Here is a 27,335-nt window from a genome sequence, read left to right as displayed (position 1 = left end):
AGTGGGGGAATGAGAGAACGAGAGAAGAAAAAGACAGAGAGCGGAGGGTGAGCGGGAGGAAAGCAGTGGGGGCGGTTGGAGAGAATGTATCAAGGAGTGAGGAAAAACGGAGGGTGAGAACTCCTGAAATGACAGGGAAAAGGGGCGGGGAAAAATAGGTGGGAGTGGCTAATCTCCACCCCCCACCCCACCCTAGGTATAAATGACCACGCTCTGTGCCGGTCTGAGTTTGGACTCTTCCCTCCCTCTCTCCTCTCTCTCTGCCTGTTGCTTCTCTTCTCCACTCCTCCTCTCTAGCCTCTTTAGCTCCCTCTCTCCTTCCTCTCCGCCACCTCTCCTGCTGCATCCCTCGCTCCCCGCTCGCTCTCTCTCTCTCTCTCTCCTCCGCTCTCGCTGTGTCGTTTGTCCGAGCGGTTTCCCTCTGCCTCGGCCGCAAAGCCCAACGCACCTTCGGCAAGATGGAGGCCGTCAAGAAGAAGATGCTGATGCTGAAGCTGGACAAGGAGAACGCCTTGGACCAGGCCGAGCAGGCGGAGACCGACAAGAAGGCGGCGGAGGAGCGGAGCAAGCAGGTGGGGGCCGCCTCAACCGGGGTGGGGTGGGGTGGGGGGGGGGGGAGCCTTAAACGTCCGCTTACCCCCTTTCCCCCCCCTCCCTACTTCCTCAAGGGGCAACTGAGCTCAACTCAAGGTCGACGTCTCAAAACCTCTGTGCATCTCATACGAGTCACGGTGGCCGGCTTTATTTGGGACGGCCGTTAATGACCAAAAGCACAACACGCTAGTCTTTTTTTGCGATGAGGGACGATGGCTACAACTGAAGCGAGGCTCAGTAGTAACTGGCGCCTGAATTTCACCTTTGTCGTCACGGGCGACAAACATGAACGCTCAAACGATAACTACCGGATCTTAACTATAGAAAAAAGCCTAAAAATTTAAATTCTTGAAATCGAGAATGTGAAAATGGTGCTCCTTTCCTTTTATTTTATTCTAAAAGCCAGGGGGCTCTTCGTTGCTCAGATCAGACTGTCACTGTAGGGATATTAAATGTTGCGTCATTATCTTCTTGTATTGCAACTGACTATTAACATTCAAAACACAATTATTTTCCAATGCAACAGCAGTGTCCTGTAAATAAACTGTTGAAAATGAAAAATCTTCCTCTCGGTATATTGAACTTGAGGCACTGTGGTTGATCTTTGGACTCATGAGATGAGGTTTAACGGTGTGAGAGGAACTGGTTGTTAAGTGAACACTGCCTGCCGGGCTTAATGGTAGCCAGATTAGCATGGTGGGGACACAGTTTGGGATAACAGCCAAACTCGATATATAACGTCTGTTCTCACGAAACACGAGAGTTTCATGGCACCAACTTTGTATTTAAACTCCGTCGGTCTGCCAAATAACCATTTAACGCACCATATCGATTCTTTAGATAAACTTACACTCTCAAAAGAGACGTGTTAAGAACAACACATAATACATCACTGTCTAGTTCATATGTCTCCATGTCTAGTTAAGGGTAACACATTTTGTGCTACTTTTAGCCACCCTTTGTAACACATAAATTGTATATTTGTAATACAAATGTAGTAGCTCTGACACAAAATGCATAGAAATTAACAGGAAAGTAATAACATTTAAAAATATTAATGCATCCTTTTTGAGAGTGTATAAATAAATATTTTAAAATAATAACTAAAATCACTAAATAAATGAATACTTATTTGCAGTAATATTTAGTACAGAGAGTGTTAGTAGCAGAAATGTTTTTTGTTAGATTTCTAGAACTTTCTATGAAACGTTGTAGTTTTGTTGTTCTTTTTAAAATTAAAATAAAACACCCTAAAAGGTAGAGGGACCGGAGGGATTAGCAGACACAAAGATGTGATCAGACAGAATGAAAAACAAAAGCAGCGACAGAAAGAGATTTCTCGCAGCGGGGACAGTAAGGGGAGATCTTTGGACGGGTATTTATGTCCGCTGAACTATGATATGCATTACGGGATTGTGATCCAGCCCAACCCTTGGGCATGGCATGGGGGGGGGGGGACGGTTGCTCCTGTTGATCTACTTCATGGCCACATCAATCCATTACGTCTGTCTGCACTGTTTATGCTGATGGAGGGCGAAATCCAAGTCTAGTGTAATTAATTCTTGTCATCTGTCACATTTTCTCCTGCCCATGCAATGTAATGTAATGTAATGCCCTCCTCTCATCTCTGTCCTATCATTCTTTCCATCTCCTTCCTCCCCTCCCTTCTTTCTCCTTCCCTCCCTCCCCCTCTCTCTCCTCTCTCCATCCCTCTTTGTCCCCTTCTCTCCTTCCATTGTCATCCCCCTCTCTCTCCATCCCTCTCTGCCTGTCTTTCTCTTTCCACCCCTTTCGTCCTCCCCCCCTCTGTCTCTCGCCACCCCCCTCCCTCCATCCCTCTCTCCCCCCTCCTCTCTCCACCCCACTCCTTCCATCCCTCTCTCCCCCCCTCTCCCTCTCCCTCCTCTCCCCTCTCTGCCTCCATCCCTCTCTCACCCCCTCCCTCTCTCTCCACCCCACTCCTTCCATCCCTCTCTCCCCTCTCCCCCCCCAGCATGAGGACGAGCTGCTGGCGATGCAGAAGAAGCTGAAGGGGACGGAGGATGAGCTGGATAAGTACTCCGAGGCCCTGAAGGATGCGCAGGAGAAACTGGAGCTGGCCGAGAAGAAGGCCGCAGACGTGAGTCGCCCCGCCGCAGCTGCCGCAGTCACCGCAGCGCATGCGACGCCCGCGTGACGCGCATGCCGACTGCACCTGCGCCACACACACACGCCCGCGCAGGCTCTTCGGTAGCGCAGTCAGCTCCGGACTGTGTGGCGCAGGAACACAGACCCCCACACAAGCCTGAAGTCTCTTAGCGGGACAGAAATGGCAGATCCTTTATCCTCGTGTCTGTAAGGAGGTATCATTTGTCCCAGCCGCCATATTGGAAAAACAGCCCTTTGTTTTGGAGTTATGAGCAGAAATAATAACTGACAGGAAAAGCAATATCAGGCAGGAGACACTGCAACACAAAGGAACAGCATCCTAAACACACACACACACATGTGCACACACACACATACATGCACACACACAGGCACACAGACACACACACAAACACACTCTCACACACATACACACACACACACACACGCACACACACGAACACACACACACGGACACAGACACAGACACGCACACATACACACACACACTCATGCACACACACACACACACACACACTCATGCACACACACACACAGAAACACACACACACACACACTCATACACACACACACACACATACAGACACAGACACACACGTACACACACATACACACAGACACACACACACACACACTCACACACACACACCCTTTACTGAAATGTAAGACTCTGGTTTTATCCTCACAGCGGAGTCAGACTTCCTGTCGTTCTCCACATTCCCCTCATTCCCTCTCCTCCACAACTGCTGTCCAAGTCCCTTTCTTCTGACAATGATGTCATCTTTCCGGGATCCGACCCCACCCCCCTGCACCACCATCACCACACATCCCTCCCCATCCTCCCATCCCTCCTTCCTCTGTAGCAGTACAGCTCATCCCCTTTCTCTCCGTGCCCCGGTTTCCCCTTCTCTCTCGGCCGTAGGTCCGTTTCTTTCACCGCGGCTCGCTGCGTTAAATCGAGCGCATCAAATCCTCGCGCTGTCACCAGCGCATGCATCAGTCCCAATACTGTCACCAGCCAGTAAAGCGCCCTGATTTAATACACAGTTTTGACGAGAGACCTTGCCAGCAGGACGCAGCTGTGCCGTTAGCTGACACCAGTTCCTTGAGTTACCCTTAAGTCAGTCCCGTCCCCGCGACTCGCCAGGTGTCCGCGGCGCACGAGTTCTCCTCGGCGAGAGATCATACAATTCACCTCCCACTGACGGCGGCACTCTACTGTTTGAACTGCAAGGTGCGAAATAGTTATTGGCATTGACACCGGTACCGTACTGGCAAGTGTGGGCAATCGGGAGGCGCTGTTTGCCAGCTCTAAATCGGGGCAGAGACCGGGAGAAATTTAAAGCTGTCCCGAGTCCGATAATCCACACAGCGTGAACAGAATTAATTTTAATTGTGCGAACCGCGTTTATGAAGCAGATTCACGCGCAGCTTTGGCCGACCAGACGGGCGGTCGGTGAAATGCTCGTCTATTAGCGTGGCCTCACCGGCTATGACCGGAATACCCTGGGCAAGAAATCAAAACCACAACCTTCCCATGGTGAGGGGTAGCGTCCGGAACACAGCTCTTTCGTCATCAGTGATTCAGTGCGCTGGTCCGGTTCATACGCCTGTTTGTGTGCTCAGCTCGCGTTATTCGTTTTTTTTTAAAATTGCACTAAAAAATCTTTTTCTTTTCTTCCTTCTCACCCATGGGTCCTCTTGTTTCAGGGTTTTGGTTAGTCACATCGAGGGCATCAAAGTGCCACGCTGTTGGTCAATAATAATAATAATAATAATAATAATAATAATAATAATAACTGATTACAAATAATAATGCCCTGATTAAAGAGACTGCTATAATAGAGGACTTCCCTGAATACTCAAAAATCCGTTTTTTTAAGCTGCCCAGCGATAAAATGGTAAAAAAAAAAATGATAACAATGACAAAATAGCAATTTTCTGTAGATAACCAATTCTTGTTCTGGAAGGATCTACTTGAGTGATGTGTTTTGCATCACCTGCGTAGCCACACCCATTCTCTGTGTAGCAGCCATGTACAGATGAGTCTGAGAGGCATGTTTTGTACACAGGAGGCAGTAAGTCAGGTATCTGGACGACCGCAACCTTAGTAACATTTAGTTAGGGTGAAGTTCCTCTTTAATCAGAAGCTATTCCAAACAGCCTCGCTTGTGTCCTCAGTTTAAACATCAATCCATTACCCCACCTCATCCCAGTAACCCAAAATACTGTTCTTTTCCTGACCGATTTGACAACGTTTCTCAGAAGCAGGGACAGGCTATAAGATGTGGGTGGGAAAGAATGATGTCACACCACATGAATTCTGGAGCCCAGAGTCCAGGCTTCTCTCTGGCTCCACCCCCTTGCCGCCTGTCTCTCGTTGCCATCGGTGACGGTGATTAAATGCTTTGTCTGAATGCTGGTGGGCCCCAGATATAGCAGCTGCACCTGTCGTAATAATAGTTTGCCTTGTTATGGAGAAGTCATGCAGGGACTGGTCCATGCCAAAATACAAACGTGTGTGTGTGTGTGTGTGTGTATGTGTGTCTTTGGGGGGGGGGGTGACTTTTAGGGGAACAAGTCACCATACACGGACTGAAATACACACAGGAGGAAATACTGCCCCTCTGGTCTGTCTCTCTGGGGAAGAGAGACATGAGACAGCATGCCAAATATTGCCCCCTTGACTTTCTCTATGGGCCACAGAGACATGGGACAGCATGCCATCCCCCCGCCTCCTACCCTCCTTAAACAGCCTTGACATAAACGTGGATTAGCATGTCAAATATCCCCCCCCCCCCCCTTGCCAACACCATAAACCTGTCTATGATGCCACAAAAAAGAAAACATGCCATACTCTAGCAGTGAGATGATGGACAGCTGTTGTGTCAAGGAGGCCAAGTCTACATATAAAAGAGGACGGAGTGGGGTCTGGCATCCAGGGTGAGAGAGAAGCTTTGAACAGGACCCCACCCCCCACTCCACCCCTCCCACATCTGCGTGAGGACGAGCAGGTGTTCAGAAGGTTCAAAAAGGTTTGCCCCATGCTTTCTATGTTTAGAGTACAGAGTCCCTGTAGAGGCCTAGCACAAGGGCCAATCAGGTTTATTAATGCTAATTAAAACAGGAAGTCAGTCACAGGGAAATTTCAAGGAAGTAATGTCTTCTATTATGCGGAGCATTGTTAATGCAAGTATTAAGTTACCCGAGCATGCAGTAGAAACAAATCCTCAGGGTGCTCAAGACACAGTGCTGGGTACTGTAATCCGTTAGGTAAATTATAGTCTGTTAGGTAAATTGACAAGCCTTAATGGGCTGAATGACTCTTCTTGTCATCAGACCTGTTTTGTTCTAGCTGGAGGCAGCAAGGGGACTACTGACACGTTTGAATGCCAAGGAGGAAGATGTCGAAAGGGGGAGGAGAAGAAAACATATTAAACTCACCTTCATCTGAACTTTCTTTGTATCAACCTCAGCTGTACAGTGTCCCCAACCATACAGTATATACCCACGAGTTTGTGGTGTCTAGGGAGGTACAAGGCAGCTGTTCACAAATGGAACTGTTGGCCAGACGCCATGGAGTGTGCAACAAGACCCCCCCGCCCCCAAAGAACAGCTCTCTGATTTCACTGCCTGCCTCTCCAAGGCCAAGGTCAAATTCATTTAGACAGCCAGGCGTTGTGATTGGTCAACTGACAGCTTGTATACAGAGGCAGAGGGATTAGTGTTCTAATTAGTGGGGTTATTACTATAATTACCACCGCAGTCATAAGTCTCGCTTTACACACTTGGACTTGAATTCGCTCAAGGGAGCATTCCTGTACATCACTGAAAGGGGGGTGGGGGGTGAGGGGGAGTTCTTAGAGCAGCCCATCTTCAGACCAGACTTGTATTCAGATTTTCTAGCAACAGACGTGGTACAGTAGTAACCATGATAAATGTGCAAATCTCATAATGGAGAATTAAATATAAAAAAAGTTCAGGGAACAAATGCTAACTTAAACATTTGCCTGAATGAGCCCCAAAGTCTCAGATAAACTCTTGACTGTGCCAGTGCTGACTGTAGCTGTTAGCTCCACAGGGCCACACGTGATTGGCGATTGTGTCTCCCAGGGTTTGGTAGAGTTCAGTGAGTTAGGGGACCACCTTTCATCTCAATCTGGCGACCCCCACTGGTTATTCGGGCACCTGGGGGCTGCATGCTGAAGCAGCATATGAAAGGTCTCCCTCAGACTCTGCTCTGTGTGAGTTTGGCTGTAGTCTACGCTGTGGTGCGAAAAGAAGCATCTGGTGACACCTAGTGTTTCGGGAAGAGAACTGTGCAAGACGGCAGTGGGTTTTGCGCGCGAATTAATGCTCAAACTACTAACGCGTAAAGCAAACAGAAGACTAAAGTAAAAATCTGAAAAATGTACAGTGAAAATGTGCACGTGTTCCTAAAGTGTGAGAAATTAAAAGGAAGTATTCAGTCACAGCTAATAAGAGCATGCGCTACTGCAGTGGAGAAAGAGAAACAAAAAGAGGACTGGAAGAGAGGCAATTGGTGAAAGGGTGGATCGAAGGCATTGTCTGCGGAGAGTGGCCGACCTGAGGAAACGAGAAGGACCGTAGGAGGCAGTGACAGATTGAGCATGAGAGATGCAGAATGTTTCCCACAGGGGTTTGGAAACCTTTTTTTTTTTTTTTTTTTAAAGGTGTAATTGTAAAAACATGTATGATAAATACTTTTTTTATCAAGGTGAACAATATCAAAGAGCTCTGCAAAGCAATGGGATGACAGATGAGCAACAGCCCAAAAATGTGCTGAAAAACAGGAATTTACCTAAAATGGGGCCTTGGGGCACTCCAAAAGAGATCGTACTGATAACCTCTCCTGGAATTTTGATAAGAGCATTTTAAAAAGATTTAGATCGGAAGTAGGGAAGATCAGATGTAGAGTGTTTTGAGTGATCTCAGGAATGAGGGAGAACTGAAAAAAATCTGAAAAGCACTTTTCAAGCACTGAAAAGTGTATCAGTGTAGAGACGGAGCAGTTGTTTTGGCTGAGATAGAAAAATTAATCTAGAAAAAGCAACAGAGAAGAGAAAGAAATAAACACAGAGTCGATTTGGATGGAAATAATAGAGAAGCAATGTGGCAGTAGCAGCGAAAGCTATAATGCTGTTTATAGTTGTGGAACTTCCACCGTGTAATTCCATTGTTTCCGGAAATCAGACCTGCATGGCTTACAAAAGCTTCCTTGTGTATAGTTTACAATATCCTGTTAAAAAGTACGCTCTATGTGGACATCTGGCGACATCTATTGGTAATGTATTGACAGTACAACGGCCAATGAATGGCCACAACCCAAACTAAACACATGACCATGCATCGCCATCGGACTTGAGGGAGACAATAGTGTGTGACAAAGTTTATCAACTAATGTATGGAATGCGAAATTAATTTACATTCATATTTAAGATGAATTATGAAGTATGCATTTCTGTTACGCGATGCTTTACAGGGAAAAAAACTGACTGTGTGTGGATCTGCACATACATGCCTGTGTGCGCTTTCATCCACCCGTATTGTGCAACAGGGAGGGGTGATGGTGTTATCTGTCCTGGGGGAGTTCAAAATAAGAACTTCTTAGTAGGCCAATGAAAATTTTCGATCTGGTTCAAAAACAGCCTAATGGCTGATCTCGCTGATCTACGCAGGCGCAAACGGGCACATGTATCTTCCGTGGCACAGCTCTCGTGCCAGGCGCACAGATGGTGTGGTAAGAACAAGCCTGCGCGGTCTAACAAGATTCGTGCCTCCATGGGCACTGCAGAAACAGTGTTTCACTGTGTCAAATACTATGCAACTATACAATAAATAGTTAACACGTTTTCATTTTAGCATGCCCACCCTCACCTACCCCAGGGACGGCCAGTAACTGACAGATTTTTGGGATTATTTGGGAGGCAGTGAGGCAAGGAGAGCTTTTGTGCAACACGGATGTAAAAATGTTGGTTAGTTAATATTTTACCTGTGAAAGCACACGTCATTCTGCCTCAACAGACAGTTTAGATATAGAAACTTAGCTTTTTTGTGTGAGGCGTTTTGAGATTGAAAAATCGGAAGGATCACCTCATCCTGTAACTTCCTCACTCGGGGGGCACTCTCACTCCCCGGAATTTTGTGGGCACTCCCCAACCGAGCATCGGAGACAGGGTGGAGTAAACCGGAAGTAAGCTGAAAGAAGGAAGAACAGAAAGTGTAGACGGCGATTGAGCTTTTGGGATAGAGAGAGAGGGAGAGAAAGAAAGAGAAGGGAGTGCAGAAGACAGAAACTCCTTCCAATTTATTTTTTAAATCTGCCCACGGGACGCTGAAACTGAATCGGTATTGGAAACAATTTTCCATCTCGGAAACAACTGGAACAAACTAACCAACTAGATATCAAGCAAAAAGTTTTTGTCTGGGCTAGCACGGTAGAACAAAAGCCATTTCATCTGCTAAGCAACTCGGACAGCAAGTTTTCCGTGACTCATTAAGCTAGCGGGAAAGTGGTATTGCAGCCAAAAGGCACTTGGATATATGCACATTTATACTAAATTTGTTAAAACAGTTTGATTCAGGAGCGCTACCGACCTCACTGGTAGAAAATTAGCTTGCTACTGTGGTTTGCTGGCTGATAAACTGTCTAGTCGTCAGCTCGTTTGATTCATTGGGCGGGCGTAGCTTCTTCGCCGGAATACGGTAAAATTGCGTGCGACTGACTGCCTATTCTCTTCAAGTTTGGAGACAGCGCAACAGTCGAGTCTCTTGATTTTTTTCATAGTTTACACAGGCGTCTAAAAACCTCTGTAATTATCCTGTTGGCTAGATAGCCGGTTATTTCTTTTTAATCGAAACCTAAACCATTTTTGCGGGAAAATGACCGGGGTGAACAGCATCGATGCTGTGAAGCGAAAAATCAAGATTCTCCAGCAACAGGCGGATGAAGCGGAGGAGAAAGCCCAGCACTTGCAGAAAGAAGTCGAGGAGGAAAAACAGACAAGAGAACAGGTAGTTATCTGAAAGTTTGATGTCGTCTGATAAATGGCTTTCTGCAATGTTGAGAAGTGATTTCTCACATGCAGCGAGGGGGTATAGCTAGCTTATTCGCCAGTGTAGTTGCACATAATGATTGTAATTTAGCCTTCTAGATTTTTGAATTTGCAATTGCGCTGTGTTACCAGGAATGTCTAAATTAATATTATCGCGAATCCCTGTTTAAACGCTCAAAACGGCAAATACTCGTCCTGTAAGTGTATAGTCACTTATCATTCAAAGTAGGCCTTTATGTAACTTAACCTGCCTGGGGGCTCACTGTAACAGCAAATATGGGGATAAGTTGCCCATTTTCCCGTATTATGTCGTTTATTATTACAGTTACTACAAATATTTTTACTTTTAAAAATAATGCTTAATTTACGTAGATTTTCAAATGTTCAAGTTATGATAGTGTAACCTAAATGCCTTTCTCTTATGGCCTTATCCAACATTTTTCGCGACGAAAGTGCAGATTAGCAGGAACTAGCTAAAATTTGAGGATTCCAAACTTTTTGTTCCTTGGTGTCTGGGTGGTAGATGGCCGGAGAGAACCTGGTTTCTGATGGATGACGTTTTGGACCGCCTGTAGGGGGACTGTATTCTCTCGGGACTGAAGTGGTAAAATCTTAGCCCCCACCGTAGTGTTTCGGGGGATTAAGCGGTGTATTTGACCAGTCGTTAAACCAGGTCCGGGTCCCACTTTTCAGTGGTCATTAAAGAACTCTTTGCAATATTGCTTATTGAAGAGTCTGTGGGTGGGCGTTTCCCAAATGTTCTGGCAAAATTTCCAGTCTGGTATTCACACTACGACCAGTCATCACTCAGTTTAACTAGTTAAATTACACCCTCTATCTACAATTCCAGCTAGTGACTAGCAAGTGTCCAAAATTGCCGTCACACAGGGACCATATAGTAGAAAATCACTCGGTTTATCAGACTGCTTTCGTATCAAGTATGAATATTTAAACTGAACCGTAACGCTGCCAAAATTGGTTGCCAAATTTGTTCTCTGTAGAAGTACGTTCTGAAATTGCCCACTGCTGCCTGGAGCGTCATTGTAATAGCCAATATGCTGTCTAGTCGCATAGCCTACTAGCGTAATTTTAACTTTATTTTATGTTTCATAGTATAAATATATGTGCGCAGAGAGACAAAGAGTCTCGTGCTGTAAAAGAGTGTCATATTGATATAACAGGAGGTGTGATATTTTGAGTTTGAACGCGAAGGAGAGAAGAGCACTGTTTGCAGAATCGTCTGTTCATTGCGTTAGCTTGATGAATGAGCGAATTCCAGCTGACTTATAAAGGATTCGATTTCTCAAAGTTGCTGGTCCCGTCTTGCGACGTAGGCCGTTCTTCCTGCAGCGACGCTGTCGCTCGCTGCTGGGCTGGCTGTGCTTGACTGGCAGCATTTTAATGAGTCTTACCTTCCCTTAGAATGGTATCATTTTGAATGGGGTTTTGGAAAAACGTTAGACAGTGTTTTTGCCAAGCAGTCCACAAAAGAGGCGGACCTGCTATTCCCAATAGGCTACGTTTCACTTTGAGCCATTCCAGTTTTTACTAGAATCAGGTTATAGTCCATAATCAATGAAGTCCAGGAGCAGCAGACGACTTCCTCACTGGATGCTTTAACAGCATTGAGTAAAACCTGGAGTGGCTTTAACTTGTCTGGATTGAGTGGCATTCCCAACCCTGATCCCCAGGGAAAGGAAATTTAGGCTGTGCTCGAATGCAAAAATGCAGACCATTGCTCGGATGACGCCGAGGCATGTAACAACGGTGATCTGCCCTGCAATGCCCTGCAGGAGAGAATGTCTGCACTTACTCACTTTATGAGGCACCCTGCTGTGTTGCAACAGCCCTGTTGGTCTTTCTGTGTCATTAACCCTTTACGCCGGTGTGAGATCACAAATGTGCGACTAGAGTGTGCTTAACTGAACATTCTAATGCTGGTGTAACAGTCACTGTGGGAGTTCTAGAACACTGACTTGGAATTTTGAAAAACATTCCAAGAAACCTACTTTTCAAGGGGTTGAGCCACCTGCCTGCAATCTCTGCATGGCTGCGGGTTCGATTTAGGAATTTCTGCAACGTGATCCAGTCTCTCTGTCTGTAACCTTCTCTGCTTCCCCCCCGGTCTGACTGGAGTTAAAAATGCATGTCTGCTCTCTCTTATAGAAATATAAACAAGTAGTTGCAGGAGGAGTGGGTATAGCTATAGCCTACCTGGAGGTAGGCCTATTATTTGATCGAGTAGTTTCTCACGACAGATTTATTTGCTGTCCTTTGAGTGCTCTCTGTTTTATTAGAAGCCTTGAGCTGAGATGGAAACTAGGCCCGATCGTCTGAAAGTTGACGTTTTAGTCTTAATACTTTTGCTTATCTGGTCACGGACGTGAATGAAAAGACTGAAGGTGTGCTCACTGCCCTGCATTCCTCTCTGATCCTCTGATTGATGTTCCCGCTGTCCTCCGTTACGACCCGCTTCAGAACGCCGGGCTGTTTTACGGCCTCTGGAACTAGAGGGGGAACCGTAGCTGGCTGACAGGGACTCTCTGAAATATGTAAAACTCAAAATATTATTTAATTAATTCTTACAAAAAAAAACAAAGAACGCCCAAATGTTAAAACCAGAAAAATATATTGGATGTGCGAACACAGTTACCCTTTGGGCAATATGCTGTTAGTCTGCACCTTTTGTGTGTGATTCTAAAGCTGATATTTAAAAAAACTTGCGCTTTTTTTTTTTTTTAATTCAGCATTTCATAATCTGCAGGGCTTAAGTGTAATTTGTTTGTAGTCTGACGGCATTCACAGTGCCAAAGCACTACTGCATATGGTCTGAAGAGGCTTGGCAGAGGTCTGTGTGTCTGTGTCAGTACTGCTGCTATTAGTCATTGCTGACAGGTTGGCGGATCAGTATTTCCTATTTTCTTTGTCCTCATCTGTCCATCTTTGGCAGTCTTTCCCTCCCTCCGTTCTTTCTCTATCATTGTCACGTCCTCCCTCCTCGCTCACGCACGCGCTCACACACACCTTTAACGCGCTGGGCCGTTGCGATCCAACCCCTCCCCCCCCCTTTGTGAACGTCATTCAGGAAAAGGATTCTCTGAAATGAATTCCAGGACATCCACGCCTAGTCTTGGCCTGTTCCCGCTTGGGTAGCGGCAGTCTAGGTCAGCAAAAACCACGGCTTTTACGCCCCTTTGTCACTTTCACGCCAGCTCGCCAGAGTAAATGTTGTGGGCCTGACCCGGCCCCCTTTATGGTGGCAATAGATGGGACCAAAGTCTTGCATACAACTATTAAATAAAGCCAGCAGTGTGCCTTCAGCAGTATTAGAATAGCCTGTGACTACCCAGATGGAATATTCAGACGATTGAACCCTGATTCATACCCCCGCTCCCTCTTAAGAAACTCCATTTCCTTTGTCTGAATGACTGAACTGATAAGAGATCTACAGTCATCCACACCTTATGGCAGGATGTGTGATGTCATCTTCAGAGTTCAGAGTTCACAAACATTCCATCTCGCTGATGTCACAATGCAGTGTTCCGAAGCTCTGCGTTCCAGCTTGGCTGTGCGTGTAAGGGGACGTGTGCTTATGTGTGCATGTTTTTCTGTGTGTGTGTGTACACCCAGCTGTACAGCTGTGTGAGAACGTGTGCGCTGATGTGTGAGTGTGTGTGTAAGCTGGTAAAGAGAGGGGATGTGCGTGTGTGTTCTTGCTTGGGAGTGTTTCAGAGTGAGGAAATGTGTGTTCATGCTCACGTATGTGGAAGTGTGTGCGTGAGGATATATGCCTGCGTGTGTATTTACGCATGTATGTGTGTCCGTGGGCGTGTCTGTGGGCGTGTGTTGACATCCCTCTCCCTCTCCTGATAGGCTGAGGCGGAGGTGGCCTCTCTGAACAGGCGTATCCAGCTGGTGGAGGAGGAGCTGGACCGCGCCCAGGAGAGGCTGGCCACCGCGCTGCAGAAGCTGGAGGAGGCCGAGAAGGCAGCCGACGAGAGCGAGAGGTGGGCAGGGGGCGGGGCGGGGCGGGGGTAACGGGCGCGAGCCCAGTCGGGTGATGACACCCAGTCGTCGGGCAGAGTTCCCCAGGTCTGGAGTCCAGTCTTGGTGACGGATCTCAGATCTCAGAACCCCTCAGACAAACCAGTCAGGTCATTTCGGGCAGGGGTTCCTCGCACTGTTCTTGGAGATCTACCGTCCTGTAGGTTTTCACTCCAACCCCAATGGTGCGTTCACAGCTGCAGTATCAATTTGCTTACTAGCTAGCTAGTGAGGGAGATAGAGAGATCGCTAGTTGGGCGGCTAACTAGTGAGAGAGATATGGAGAGATCATTAGACTGCTAGTGAGTGAGATAGAGGTGGCTAACTAGTGAGAGAGATATAGAGTTATATATGGCTAACGAGAGACACTGATGAACATTAGTTATTGCTGACGTAACTATAGAAACAGAAGGTGATGATATGTGGCTATATAGCAAATATAGGTCTTTGATGACGCCATTGTTTCTCTTCAATAATATGTAGTTGGACGAGACCACTAAGAGGATACCCTCCCTCAGCCTTGTAAACTTGAGCAACCCATCAAGTTGCTCGCTGTGTGAACGCCCTGTAACAAAGCACACCTCATTCACCAGCTAGAGCAGGGCTGCCCAACCCTGCTACTGGAGCTCTACCATCCTGTAGGTTTTCACTCCAACCATAACAAAGCAGACCTAATTTTAATCCTAATTTGACACACCTAACTCTGCTGATCAGCTGTTGAATGAGGTGTGGCTTTGTTAGGGTTGGAGTGAAAACCTACATGATGGTAGATCTCCAGGAACAGGGTTGGGCAGCCCTGCTTTAGCTGTTTAATGAGGCTTTGTTAGGTTTTAAAATGAAGGCCTATAGGACAGGAGATCTCCAGGAGCAGGGTTAGGCGAGCCTGGTTTAGGGTAATGGGAGTGAAGACCTACAGGACAGTAGATCTCCAGGAGCAGGGTTGGGCAGGCCTGGTTTAGGGTAATGGGAGTGAGGGTCTAGTACAGGACAGTAGATCTCCAGGAGCAGGGTTGGGCCAGCCTGGTGTAGGGTAATGGGAGTGAGAATCTAGTACAGGACAGTAGATCTCCAGGAGCAGGGTTGGGCAGGCCTGCTTTAGGGTAATGGGAGTGAGGATCTAGTACAGGACAGTAGATCTCCCGGAGCAGGGTTGGGCCAGCCTGGTTTAGGGTCATGGGCGGGTCTCAGAAGCTCTACGGGTTTGCTTTCAGATGCAGTTGTCGTATAACCAATGTCCTTCACAGTTAGACCTCATCACATTTCTGTTTCGTGGGAGCTCATTGATCATATCTTGGGAAAAGCAGTCAGTGTTTGAGCATAAACCCCTGGGAAAGAGTTTGTTTGGCCCAATATCAAACACACACGCAAAGTCCCTGGCGTTTGTGAGGAAGGTTTATGTGTGCTGGCACCTACAGCCAGACACTTTCCCTGGGAGCAGTTTGTTCCCAGAGCGAACCTGGGTGATGATGTGAGCTGACCAACCGGGTCGCTGGGTGCAGCAGGAGGAGGGAGGCGGGTTTGGGAGCAGATGGTGGAGCGTGGGCCCCAGCTGGGCCTGGTTCTGAGTCAGGCCGAGGGCGGCTATGTTTCAACAGGCTTCACATTGTAACCAGTGAGTGCTGTTTCAGTATGTAGTGTTTCAGTTTACATCATGCCCAGTGCTGTTTCAGTAACCCGTGCTGTTTCAGTTCACATTGGACCCAGTGCTGTTTCAGTAACCTGTGCTGTTTCAGTTCACATTGGACCCAGTGCTGTTTCAGTAACCCGTGCTGTTTCAGTTTACAATGGACCCTGTGCTGTTTCAGTAACCCGTGCTGTTTCAGTTCACATTGGACCCAGTGCTGTTTCAGTAACCCGTGCTGTTTCAGTTCACATTGGACCCAGTGCTGTTTCAGTAACCCGTGCTGTTTCAGTTTACAATGGACCCTGTGCTGTTTCAGTAACCCGTGCTGTTTCAGTTCACATTGGACCCAGTGCTGTTTCAGTAACCCGTGCTGTTTCAGTTTACAATGGACCCAGTGCTGTTTCAGTAACCCGTGCTGTTTCAGTTCACATTGGACCCAGTGCTGTTTCAGTAACCCGTGCTGTTTCAGTTTACAATGGACCCAGTGCTGTTTCAGTAACCCGTGCTGTTTCAGTTCACATTGGACCCAGTGCTGTTTCAGTAACCCGTGCTGTTTCAGTTTACATCACGCTCAGTGCTGTTTCAGTAGCCAGTGCAGTTTCAGGCGGCTTCCCTGAAAGGCCAGCTAAGCTCAAAACCGCGGGGTGTGAACCGAGGACACCGGGCCCTGGGTTTTGCCAACATTAATCCACCCCGGCTTTGCCGTGCAAATAAATGCGGGCGTTGCTTTTTGTTTGCTTATTTTCCTTCTTCTCAAACATACTTGGGAGTTTGGCAAAGCCCAAAAAGAAATTAGTGTGCACCACCCCTAGCACTTGGACCACGTGGAGCCCGTTGCTGGCCGTGCAGTAAAAATACCAGCTATTGGTCAGAGGTCTGTGGGCAGAACTGCTGTATGCGCTTGCTTGGCTGGACTGAAGCCAGAACCGGGCCCTGTGGAAACTTCACAGAGGAGAATCGGGCCCAAAAGCAGCAGCGGCGGCGGCGGCGTCCCTTTACACGAACGTCCCGGCAACGCGGCGGCGGAACAGAGCATTGTGGGAAACCACGGCCTCCGCGGGGGCGGCTCTTAGCTGAGAGGAGCCTCGGAACGGAAACCAAGGACCCAAAATATTCCTGTGCCGCAGTGAATTTGACGTGACCCAAATGCTCAGCCTCTGGACCCTGTCGCCAGAAATCTATGAGCCAGAACACACTGTCGGGTTTAAAATTTGGATTAAGTTTGAAGTTTAGATGGTCAGTGGAGACCAAATGAGTTCATTAGTAGTTTATTGAGAGAGAGAGTGACTGCAGAATTCCAGAACTCTGGGAGAAGGTTCTTTGGAACCTCGAAGGTTTCGAGCGTTCTGGAGAATGAGAGCGATGTCACGGAGGGCCTTCATTGCGCCGGGTAGATAATTTGTTTTCCTTTCATTCTCTCCATCTCTCCATCCCTCCCTCCCCCCCTCAGAGGCATGAAGGTGATTGAGAACAGGGCTCTGAAGGACGAGGAGAAGATGGAGCTGCAGGAGATCCAGCTGAAGGAGGCCAAGCACATCGCTGAGGAGGCCGACCGCAAGTACGAGGAGGTGAGCGCCCCGCGCCCCCCTCACTCCCCTCGCCCCCCGCGCTCCCCGCGCCCCCCTCGCCCGCGCGGACACTGGGCAGCGGGTTCCATTCTGTGCCTCACTTCTGCCTCTGTTCCTCTGCGTGTGTGTGTGTGTGTATGTACATGTGTGTATATGTGTGTGTGTGTGTGTGTGTGTGTGTGTGTGTGCATGTACGTGTGTGTATGTACAGGTGGCTCGTAAGCTGGTGATCATCGAGGGAGACCTGGAGCGCACAGAGGAGAGAGCTGAGCTGGCAGAGGCGTGAGTTCTTTTCCACACGCGCACACACACGCACACACACACACACACACGCACGCACACACTCTCTAAATTAGCGAACCTCGGTGTACAGGGAAAAGGGGAAAAAAGCACCATTGACTTTGTAGGAATAGCTTCTAATATACTGACAGCTCACTGTTCCCACTACCCATTTGCTGACCTTTATAACAGTTTAGGGCAGATATGTTGGTGCCCCACTAATGATAAGTGTGATAAGTTTAATGATAAGACTAATGATAAGTCTAAAGATAAGTGTGATAAGTCTAATGATGAGACTAATGATAAGTCTTTCTGCCATTAAGTGCAAATGTGCCTGTGTGTGTATCCTGAGGAGGTGGTAACATAACTTTAGAGTGTGATTTTGGGTCGGCTTCTTTACTTGTCCAAACTTGTCTCCCCCTCCCCCACTCAAATGTGTTTTGTTTTCTCTGCATGTGCTTTTTTGGGCTCCGTCTACATGCCCCTTCCCCCGTCCTTGATCTGCATGTGCATCAACACCCCCCTGCCCCGCCCCTCCCCGCCCACTAACAGCAAAGCTCGGGCATTGGAGGAAGAGTTGAGGGGTTTCGACCAATCACTGAAGACTCTCCAAGCCTCCGACGACAAGGTACTGCCCTCTTGCATTTCCCGAGAGATTATTCTGCGACTGTGCGCGTGTTCGTGTACGTGTGTGTGTGTTTACGTGTGTGTGCGCGTGTGTGTGTACATGCGTGTGCGCGATGGGGTTGAGAATCACGCAGCTCACGCAGAGACTGATGGATGGACCTGGACTCCCGTGACTTCGGACTTCCCCCACGAAACACTGCTGGATGGGTCCGACTTCCAAAAACGAGAACTGGCACCACCTCTCCCTCCTCTCTGTCCTGTCCTGGCTTACCTGGCTTTCCCCCCCAAAACTAGTCCTCCCCCCTCCTCCTCTCCTGACATTTCCCCTTTACCTCTTAACCCCGCTAAAGACGCTCACTCAAACCGCTGATCCCCGTTTCGGAAACGCGAGCTCCGCCTTCCTCCCCGCACCACGTGACATAGCTAACGGGGCGTCCGTCCTCGCTTCCATTCCCGACGTAGTGCCCGGGAAGATAAAATCATTTTTTTATTTACCCGATAATTTGAATTATCCGGTGCTGCCTGGAAGTAACCAAAGTAACCACCGGGGGGGGAGGGGTTCGGATGGAGGTTTGACCTGCTTCACGCAAGCATAACGTATCAGACCTTACACGAGATGTTTGCTTGACGCCGGTGAGTCGCTAGGCCGCTCCCCTGCACCAGCCCATCAGTGGGTGCACTGAAAACGTCCTCCGGGCTGCTTCAGGCTCAGCTCTGTAGAACCAGCTGGCCTCTCGTTCAGTCACGTACGCACTTTGGGTCCCTGTTACTCTAATCACGGCCCTGGAGGGCCGAGAACTGCTGGTTTTCCACCCTCCCTTTACCTGGGAGTCAGGTGTGAATAGAGTCCGGCCAATCAGTAGCAGTAATCGCTTCGTTAATTACCAAGGGGGGGAAAGGAACCAGGGCTGGATTTGGATTCGAGGTTCAGATTTGAGTATTCATGCGTTAGTGTTAGTATGTTCAGCAGTGTACACACGTCTCTGAATGGGAACTGAACATCATTTTCCAGTCCCTTCATGTCTCCAGAGTGTAATGTTTTTTTTTTTCTTTCGGGGGGGGGGGGTGGGGTGGGGGGTGTTATGGGGGTAGGCGGTGTCGGTCCTGTCTTTAAAGTGTCATTTTGTTATACAGTGGGGCTGCGCGGGGTTAAAGTTCATGCCTTTTCTCTCTCTTTTTTATTGTTCCTCTCGTTCGTAAATCTGTCCTGTCTTATCCCTCCGTCTTCTCCTCCCCCGTCACTCTGCATTCTTTCCCCGCTCCCTATTCCCCCTTTCCTCCTCCACGACTGTTTTCCATCCCGTTCTCCTCTTCTGTTCTGTCGTTCCTTTCCCCACCCCCCCTCCCCCACCTCCCTTTCCACGCGAAAACCAAATAAAACCAAAAAAAATGTGAAAACGCAGCAAATGTGCGGAGTTGGAAGAGGAGCTCAAAAATGTCACCAATAACTTGAAGTCCCTGGAGGCCCGAGCGGAGAAGGTAGGATAGGAGGGAGGGAGGGAGGGAGGGAGAGGGGGAGCGTGCCTGCATGCGTGTGCACGCTCGTGTGTGTGTGTGTGCACGCGCTGTGCGTACGAGTCCCTGCTTGCTCCGGGCCTGTAGATCCACAGCCCCTGCCGGCTGCCAGATTGCGTCCCGTCCTCTCGGCAAAAACATCTGAGTCACGGCACTTCCTGTCAGAGCCACCCCGATCTAGCAAAGCCCCTGCTGCCTGCCGAGGAAACCCCTATTGTAAAAGGCAGTGGGGTGGCGGGGGGGGGCTACGGCCGAACACTGTGTCCGTTTCTGCGGTTACAGACATGCTTTAACCTTTTGAGGTGAGAGATTGCGACTTGGAATTGAACATTCTAATGCTAACGTAACGATCACTGCTGGTAATTGAAAGCAAAGAACTCCGAATTTTGAGAAACATTCCAGAAAAGCTGCTCTTCGAAAGGTTAAAATCTTGGCCCTCCTTGTTGCTATTTGGTTTTGAGTGTGTTTCATCACTAGCCTTTTTTTTTTTTTTTTTTGTTCTTTCATTATTACAACAATGTGGCCAACACCTCCTCATTACCTAACAGCGATTGGGCAAGATCTGTTTCTCAGTCCTTTTAAGGGCATGCAGCATGTGAGTGGCAGTTTGGTGTGTTCCCCCAGGGTTACCCACTGGCTCCGATGTTACCTGGTGTGACACTCGCTAAATTTGACTCTCTCTCACCCCCGGTTGTCCTCAGTCCTGGTCCTGGAGGGCCACAGAGTCTGCCGGCTTTTCGATCAGCAACCCACTCGGAGCCGAGAAACCTGGTGACCCGAGTTAGCTCTGTAATCAACAGCTTTGACTGATCAACCGCTGTCCTATTCAAGTGACGAGCAGCAGCAAAAGCCGGCGGACCCTGCAGCTCTCCAGGACCAGGAGCGAGACCCTCGCCTCTACTCTACCGCCTTAGAACGAGCGTTTAGCAGAGATGTGAATTTTGTGCTCAACACATGCTTTAAAAAAAAAAAAAAAAAATTTTTTATTATTCATGCAAGGCGTCTTTGGGTGTTGTGGTTTTGATTTTGCATGCATTGATTTTTATGGGGTTTTTTTTTTTTGTTTGTAATACAGTTTTTATGCATTAATTTTCTTTTCGAGGAATAGTTCTCCTGGGCCAAATATTTTTTGAGGCGACGGTGGAATGTGTGCCTATTGTTCCGTAGAAACCGCAGCTGTTGCTGTTGATGGTTTTCGCGGCGAGGGAGCTGTCTCCAGCGGCCCCAGCCGGTGACGTTGATGGTTTTGCTGTAACGTGGAACCCGCGTTAGCTAGCCTGGCAAATGGCCACGAATCTCTTCTTGCATGTTGTTTTGGTCTCGGCCTGATGCTGCATAGCGTGCCGTTTTTCCGCATTCACTTTATCACCCTCAGGCGCATTGTCTTGTCGCTTTAACCTTAAAAGGAAATATCTTAAAGATGCATTCCAACGTCTTGCGCGGGACGTAGACTCTATTGTGGGCGTGGAACGTCAAGATTGTCATTTGTTTGATGAGGGGTTTTGATGGGATTTCGGTGACTTTCTCCTTTAAGTGGGCGACTCGGAACAATGGAATTTTTCTACGTAGACAGTCGACCAATCGTCTACCCCCTGATTTCATAGCCCCACCCTTCCGCAAGCAAGGGCCGGCCCATGAGCTAGCAGTGAAGCAGGGTGATCACCGAATGCTAGTTGCTACAAAGTAGGGTGCTGGCTGTTCAAATGCTGGCTAAGTTTACCGGCAGATCCCTGTGGATCCAGACGTCCAAAATCAATGGCTTCAGTTTGATCTGATGGTTTCCCTTTGTGCCGAGGTGTTGGGTGGATAGAGTTGGGCATCCGTTAAATATTATGGAACCGTTCATCCCAGAAACATTTTCACAAACCACAAGTGCCAGGATCTAGGAAATCCAATACAGGGAAAAGAAACGGATCTATATCGCACGGTGTAATCCAAACTCCCACGCTTTATTGATCTTGGGTTTTGCCTCAGTCAGTAGACCTGGGGTTATTCCATGAAGCAGGATAAGCGAGTTTTGCCAACCTTGTGCAAATAATTCAGTCTTGGCTTTGTAGCACCGCCGTGTTCTTGTACAGTTTGTGTTACTGGGCTCATCCATACTCAAATGAGCGAGTATGGAGATTATTATAGCGTGTGTTGGCTGGACCTGCTGCCTATCCTGGAAAAAAAAATGTGAATGATCAAGTATAAAATACATTTCATTATTATTTCAAGATGTTGGTAGGCTCGCTACGTCACCCTGGTCGCCATCGTGCTCTGGATCTGACTCCGGCTCGTGCACGTTAGCCGTGACATCACTTTGCTGTTGTCATGCCGCTTGGCACGAGCCTCCCGTTTGTGGGTGGGGCGAGTGGAAATCGGGGCCCAATCGCAGCTGCAGGTCATTACATATTCAAATGAGCATGGAAAAACGGCTTGTGTGAGAGGCGCTGGAACATGATTAATTAAAAAAAACATTTTAAGACTTTTTTGGCTGAGAAAACCAGGGAATATTGGGAAATTGTTAAAAAATAAAAATGGGACTCCTTTATCTACAGTCTGTGTTTACTTTATCACCACGCATTCCAGTGCAGTCCTCGAAGTTGCTTCATTCAAACGTAAGTTTGCAACTCGGGTAGCTGGCTTTAAGAGGCTGATAAGTCATAGTGACGGAAATTGACTCGATGAGTTGGCAGTTGAGTTGTTACCCATCCAAATTTTGGAAATGCGCGTGTTTGTTTGGGGTCCGGCATTAACCAGTGAGCTGTCGATGAGTCGGTGCAGTGCTGTTTTTTTTTTTTTACCGTGTTTTAAGAGCACCGGTTTTATGAAGTGAAAGCATGTTTCCCATAATGCCTTGCGATCCTAAGAGGGAGGATATGCGTTCTAATGAGGCTCCGTGCCCTTAAAGGCCTGCTGCACAACTAGTTTTTATTCCCCCCCCACCCCGCCGCACATTCCTGTGTGCAAGTTGAGATCCGTTGGGGCGTCTGGTGGATTGCAGACGGGTAGGGCGGGCGTGCGGGCGGGCAGGCGGGCTGTTTCGGAGCTGCTCGGGGGGGGTTAGTCGAACCAGGAACTGGCGAGGTGAGCGGAACGCCGGGACGAAACGACCGCGCGCGGGCCACGCCCCAGAGCAGCGCCGCCGCTGGAATGCTGGCTCGCCCACGCGATGACATCACCGAGCTCCCCGGCCCTCGAGAGGGAGGGAGGGAGGGAGGGAGAAGCGGCTTTTTGCTCTTCAGGAGAAATTACACTGGTTGCGAAAATAGAAACTGTTTTTCGTTTTCACTTTCCATGATTAAAAAAAAGTCCTTCGGTGCTTTTGAGAGAGCTGCTTTGAATGCCTGGGGCGACCATTTTGAATATACGGTTAAAACCTTGAAGCTTTATATAGTGCCATTTTGTTTCGCTTCTCTGATTGGTGGGGCGATTTTAATGATTCTTCTTCCTTAATGGACCTCAAGTACAGAGTGCTTGAAGTTGTGAAGGTGGCTATTATGATGTCACTGTCTCTGTGAAGTTCTGTAGCACTTCTGTAGTCTCTTTAGATTTGTTGCTTAACCTGTACTGGCCGCCGCGCGCTGCCAAGCAGGCATCTTGTATCGGCACGTTCGCTGCTGTGGTTTGTCATTTTGTTGCTTGGTGTGTCCTACCTCATTCTCTCACTGCGGTGTTTAAAACTATCAAAGGTTTAGGGGCGGGAAGTGGGGGGGGGCTCCTCTATTTCTGCCCCCCCCCACCCCCCCTTTTCTGGCATGTGAGTCGAGTATGATGTAGCTGGTGATTCTCTGATGGTCTCTCTCCCTCCCCCAACAGTACTCCCAGAAAGAGGACAAGTATGAAGAGGAGATCAAGATCCTGACTGACAAGCTCAAAGAGGTGAGCTTCGCTGAAGTTCTGGAACGCTTGTGGACTGTTCCAGAACCTTAGGGGATTCCGGAATACTGTCCTCGAGGCTCTGGAGGCTCTAGAAGCCACTAGAAGGACATTGGCCAGCAGTCTTAGTGCCAGTGTCCCCCCAAATGACAGGATATCGGTACAGAACAGACCCAGAGAACTAATGGAGGATAGGGATGCAGAACTAGCAGAGCTAAATATACTGACATCACTAATTTATCAGGCCAGTGTCATTGTTGTAACAACCTGGGAGAATAAGAGTCCCATAACAGCTGGTCATTTGTAAAAAAAACAAAAGATAGATAAATAAATAAAATGTAAAATCGGGGTCATGCAGTTGAAGTGGGTCCCGTTACTGACTGACGCGGACTCATTTGTAAGGGGAGAGGGATGTAGGAGCAGGGACCCCAATAACGGCTCTCCAGGAGGAACAAACGGTCGTTTCGGGGAGAGCTGCATTCGTAGCATGCAGCCGCCAGCTGCCCCCCCCCGGCAAGTCAGCCCCCTGGCTGGCTCGCCGTGAGGGTGGGGTCCCAGTGGCGTGCGCCTGACCGTGTGCCCCTCCCCCTAGGCGGAGACTCGCGCCGAGTTCGCCGAGAGGTCGGTGGCCAAGCTGGAGAAGACCATCGACGACCTGGAAGGTAGGAGCCCGCCTCCGAGCTCCCGCCCCATGGCCTGCTCTCGCCGCGACCGCGAGGCCTTCACTTACCGCTATCTTTACTTACCGCTTTCTTTACTTACCGCTATCTTTACTTACCGCTGTCTTCTCCCTTAGGCTATTAGAGCCGTTTCCTCTTCGGTCTGTCCACCCTGTTCTCAGTACCATCTATAACCATCTTTATCATTATATTTCTCCTATCTGCCATGTATACTCTCTGTTATGCATAGCTACTGTCTGTTGTGTGTATGAATTCTCTCTGCGTTTCCTTCTATTGCACTGATATCTCTGATCTTTGCTTCCTGTGATCCGTTTATCACCTTGTTATCCTGTGGATATCACTCACTCGCTCTCTCTCCTTTCCTCCCTTCCTCTCTTCCTCCCTTCCTTCCTTTCTTCCGTCCTTCCTTCTCTCTCTCCCTCCCTCCCTCCCTCCGTTCCTGTGCGACCTCAGACGAGCTCTACGCTCAGAAGCTCAAGTACAAAGCCATTAGCGAGGAGCTGGACCACGCCCTGAATGACATGACCTCCATGTAAATACGCTCCCTGTTTTTTTTTCGGGCGCGTCCCGTCGCCCCCGGTTTCGGCCCGGTGCCTGCCAAGCGCCTGGTTGGCCGGACCGACGCTCCGCCTGTTTTTTGAGGGCATGTGGGCAGTGAGCGTGTGTGATGATGGCTTGCTCATACGCTCGCGCGCGCACACGCACACGCACACACCCTCGATTTCCTTAGCGATCCAAAGACGTCCTTATATGGGCATGAGCACGGGGGTGCTTGCAGAAGGCTGTGCCCACGCAGGCCACATCAGCAGGGCACAGTCAGTGTGTACACGTGCCTGCCAGGGTGGGTTAACACACGCATGGACGCGCGGGCACGCACACACACACACACACACACACACTGAAGCATACACTCACACACATACAGACACACACTGAAGCATACACACACACACATACACACACACACTGAAGCATACACACACACAAGCGCACACACACACAGAACAGGATGCAAGCTGCAAAGGAAGAGGAGGAGGAGGCCTGCTGGCTTCCTCTCATGACTCCTGACCTCCCATTTCCTCAGCCACCAACAGTCATCATAGACTCATTACCACGCAGACAGATACCGTTCCATTAAACCAGCACTGACCATAGACTCATTACCACACATAGAGCTACCGTTCCATTAAACCAGCACTGACCATAGACTCATTACCACACATAGAGCTACCGTTCCATTAAACCAGCACTGACCATAGACTCATTACCACACATAGAGCTACTGTTTCATTAAACCAGCACTGACCATAGACTTATTACCACACACAGAGCTACCGTTCCATTAAACCAGCACTGACCATAGACTCATTACCACACATAGAGCTACCGTTCCTTTAAACCAGCACTGACCATAGACTCATTACCACACATAGAGCTACTGTTTCATTAAAACAGCACTGACCATTGAGATATTGTTTCATTAAAACTGTGCGCTTTGGATTCACTGATCTTTAAATCACCTGGATAGCTCAATCCTTTTAGCTGAGCCCAGCTGATCCACTTAATATATCTGAGCAGCTTTGATCCGAAAACAACAATAACAAAAAATGCTCTGACGCACACTCATCTAGAGAGGGCGATTCTCTTTGAGCGTATTGTATGGGCTCTGTAATACTGGGACTGAGTTCACACTAAAGATGTTGGATCGCATGTTGTGAAATGTCTCCTGGCTCCTGATTGGCTGCCCCGGCCTCGCTGGCATTTAGCCCTAATGACACACTCAATCCCATTCGCCCTTCTTACCGCACTGGAAGCAGAACCGCGTTTCAGCACTTAAACTGCGATTACCGCGCAAGGTCACCAAGCTAATGGACGCCATTGGCAGTCCGCTAACTCCCCGCCCCCGTGTGTGTGTGCATGTGCACGGTTTCCCGAAAACGACGCATGGACTGCGGTGTCTGCCGTGGCTGATCGGAGACGTGTGTAGATCGCAGATCTGTTTGGAATCTGAATCTATGGTGTTTCCCCCACCCTCTGTTTCAGATGAGACTCGGACTAAGTATCTGGAAGCTCAAAATGCACTCTGGCTGGTTGTTGGTTCAAGAATTCATATTGTCGGCCTGTATTTTCCAGTGTTGGATGCGTTCTCTCTCTCTCTCTCTCTCTCTTTCCCTCTTTCCCTTCATCTTGTTCCTTTTGTATTTTTTGGGGGGGATCTGTGGCTTCGTGTTTTGTGTTCAGTGTTCACTCCATCTACACCCAATGTTTCATCTTTTCTCTACCTCCTTCCAGAACATGGCGTCCTCTTTTCCCTCTAAACCCTCCCCCTCTCCCTCCCTTTTTCCTTCTCCTGTCTTCCCTCTATTCATTCCCCTACTTATGCTTATTGGCTATGTTTTTGGGTTACTGTACAGTCTTCTTGCTTATCTTGAATGGTCTTTGTATTGTATACTCTCTATCTCTCCCTTTCTCTCTATCTCTGCACTGTGTCTGTAGAATTCTTTGTTAAAATGAAGGGAAGGAAGAACAAAAAAGTTCTCTGATTCAGTCACTGCAGTCCTTTTGTCTGTGTTGGTCTTTTCAGTGCTCACATTCTATGCCATCATTTAAGTTTCCCCCACATCTACTGGGATTTCCCCCACATCTACTGGGATTTCCCCCACATCTACTGAGATTTCCCCCCATATCTACTGGAATTTCCCCCACATCTACTGCGATTTCCCCCACATCTTCTGAGATTTTTTTGCCCTCTGTGGCCACACTGCACTGTGCTGTGTTCATTGGGCAGACACCGTTGTCCTGAGCGACAGGAGAAACCGGAGCACTTTCACCTTATTAAAATGGCCAATGTCGTCAGGCCTGGCCATGAACTTTCTTAGACCCTTCGATATATAGACGCAGCTTCACTTAAGAGCTAGTGCGAGTTAGCTATGCTAACCAGGAGCCAAAGCACACATTGTGAATGCATACAGGCTACATTCATAACAGAGCTCAAGAAGAGAAACATAATAATAATAATAATAATAATATGAACAATAATAATAATACATTTTATTTATATAGCTCCTTTCAAGCATAAAGCACAAAGTGCTTTCCAAAGCAGATAAAAACAAGGTTTAAAATGCCAACACAGGCACAATAAAAGCAGGATGAAATGTGTTCTGTATTAGCTGTGGGGGGAGTACTGGCTCCGGAGTAGCAGTAGTCCGGGTGTGAGTGTGACAGGGCCTGGACGCGGAAGCTCCGTAGAGTCGCCGTTCATCAGATGGCGTGCGGAAAAAATCTACAAACCCCCTCCACCACCCCCCCCCCCCCCCCA

At 48.3% G+C, this 27,335-nt stretch overlaps 1 protein-coding gene across 8 annotated transcripts in view; it reads left to right on the top strand.

The window, feature by feature from the left end:
• The first annotated feature begins 226 nt into the window (after nt 1-226).
• The window catches only part of tpm3 (tropomyosin 3), a 31,042-nt gene continuing 3,933 nt past the window's right edge, over nt 227-27,335 (top strand). Inside the window, exons 1-10 of one of the 8 annotated variants that reach the window (XM_064348548.1) lie at nt 227-572; nt 2,588-2,713; nt 13,692-13,825; nt 16,937-17,054; nt 17,266-17,336; nt 19,364-19,439; nt 23,277-23,339; nt 23,929-23,998; nt 24,470-24,548; nt 26,060-26,572. In XM_064348548.1, the coding sequence (XP_064204618.1) occupies nt 459-572; nt 2,588-2,713; nt 13,692-13,825; nt 16,937-17,054; nt 17,266-17,336; nt 19,364-19,439; nt 23,277-23,339; nt 23,929-23,998; nt 24,470-24,548; nt 26,060-26,063 (855 nt within the window). In that variant the 5' untranslated portion in view covers nt 227-458 and the 3' untranslated portion in view covers nt 26,064-26,572. Of the gene's footprint in view, nt 573-2,587; nt 2,714-8,832; nt 9,778-13,691; nt 13,826-16,936; nt 17,055-17,265; nt 17,337-17,885; nt 17,962-19,363; nt 19,440-23,276; nt 23,340-23,928; nt 23,999-24,469; nt 24,549-26,059; nt 26,573-27,335 lie in introns of those variants that run through there. The other 7 variants (XM_064348545.1, XM_064348552.1, XM_064348550.1 and 4 more) reach the window with 7 other exon arrangements.

The sequence above is a fragment of the Anguilla rostrata genome, chromosome 8 (genome assembly GCF_018555375.3).
Source record: "Anguilla rostrata isolate EN2019 chromosome 8, ASM1855537v3, whole genome shotgun sequence".
Taxonomy (NCBI): Eukaryota; Metazoa; Chordata; class Actinopteri; order Anguilliformes; family Anguillidae; genus Anguilla; species Anguilla rostrata.
Note: the sequence above shows the minus strand (reverse complement) of the source record. Positions and strands in the feature narration are given on the sequence as shown.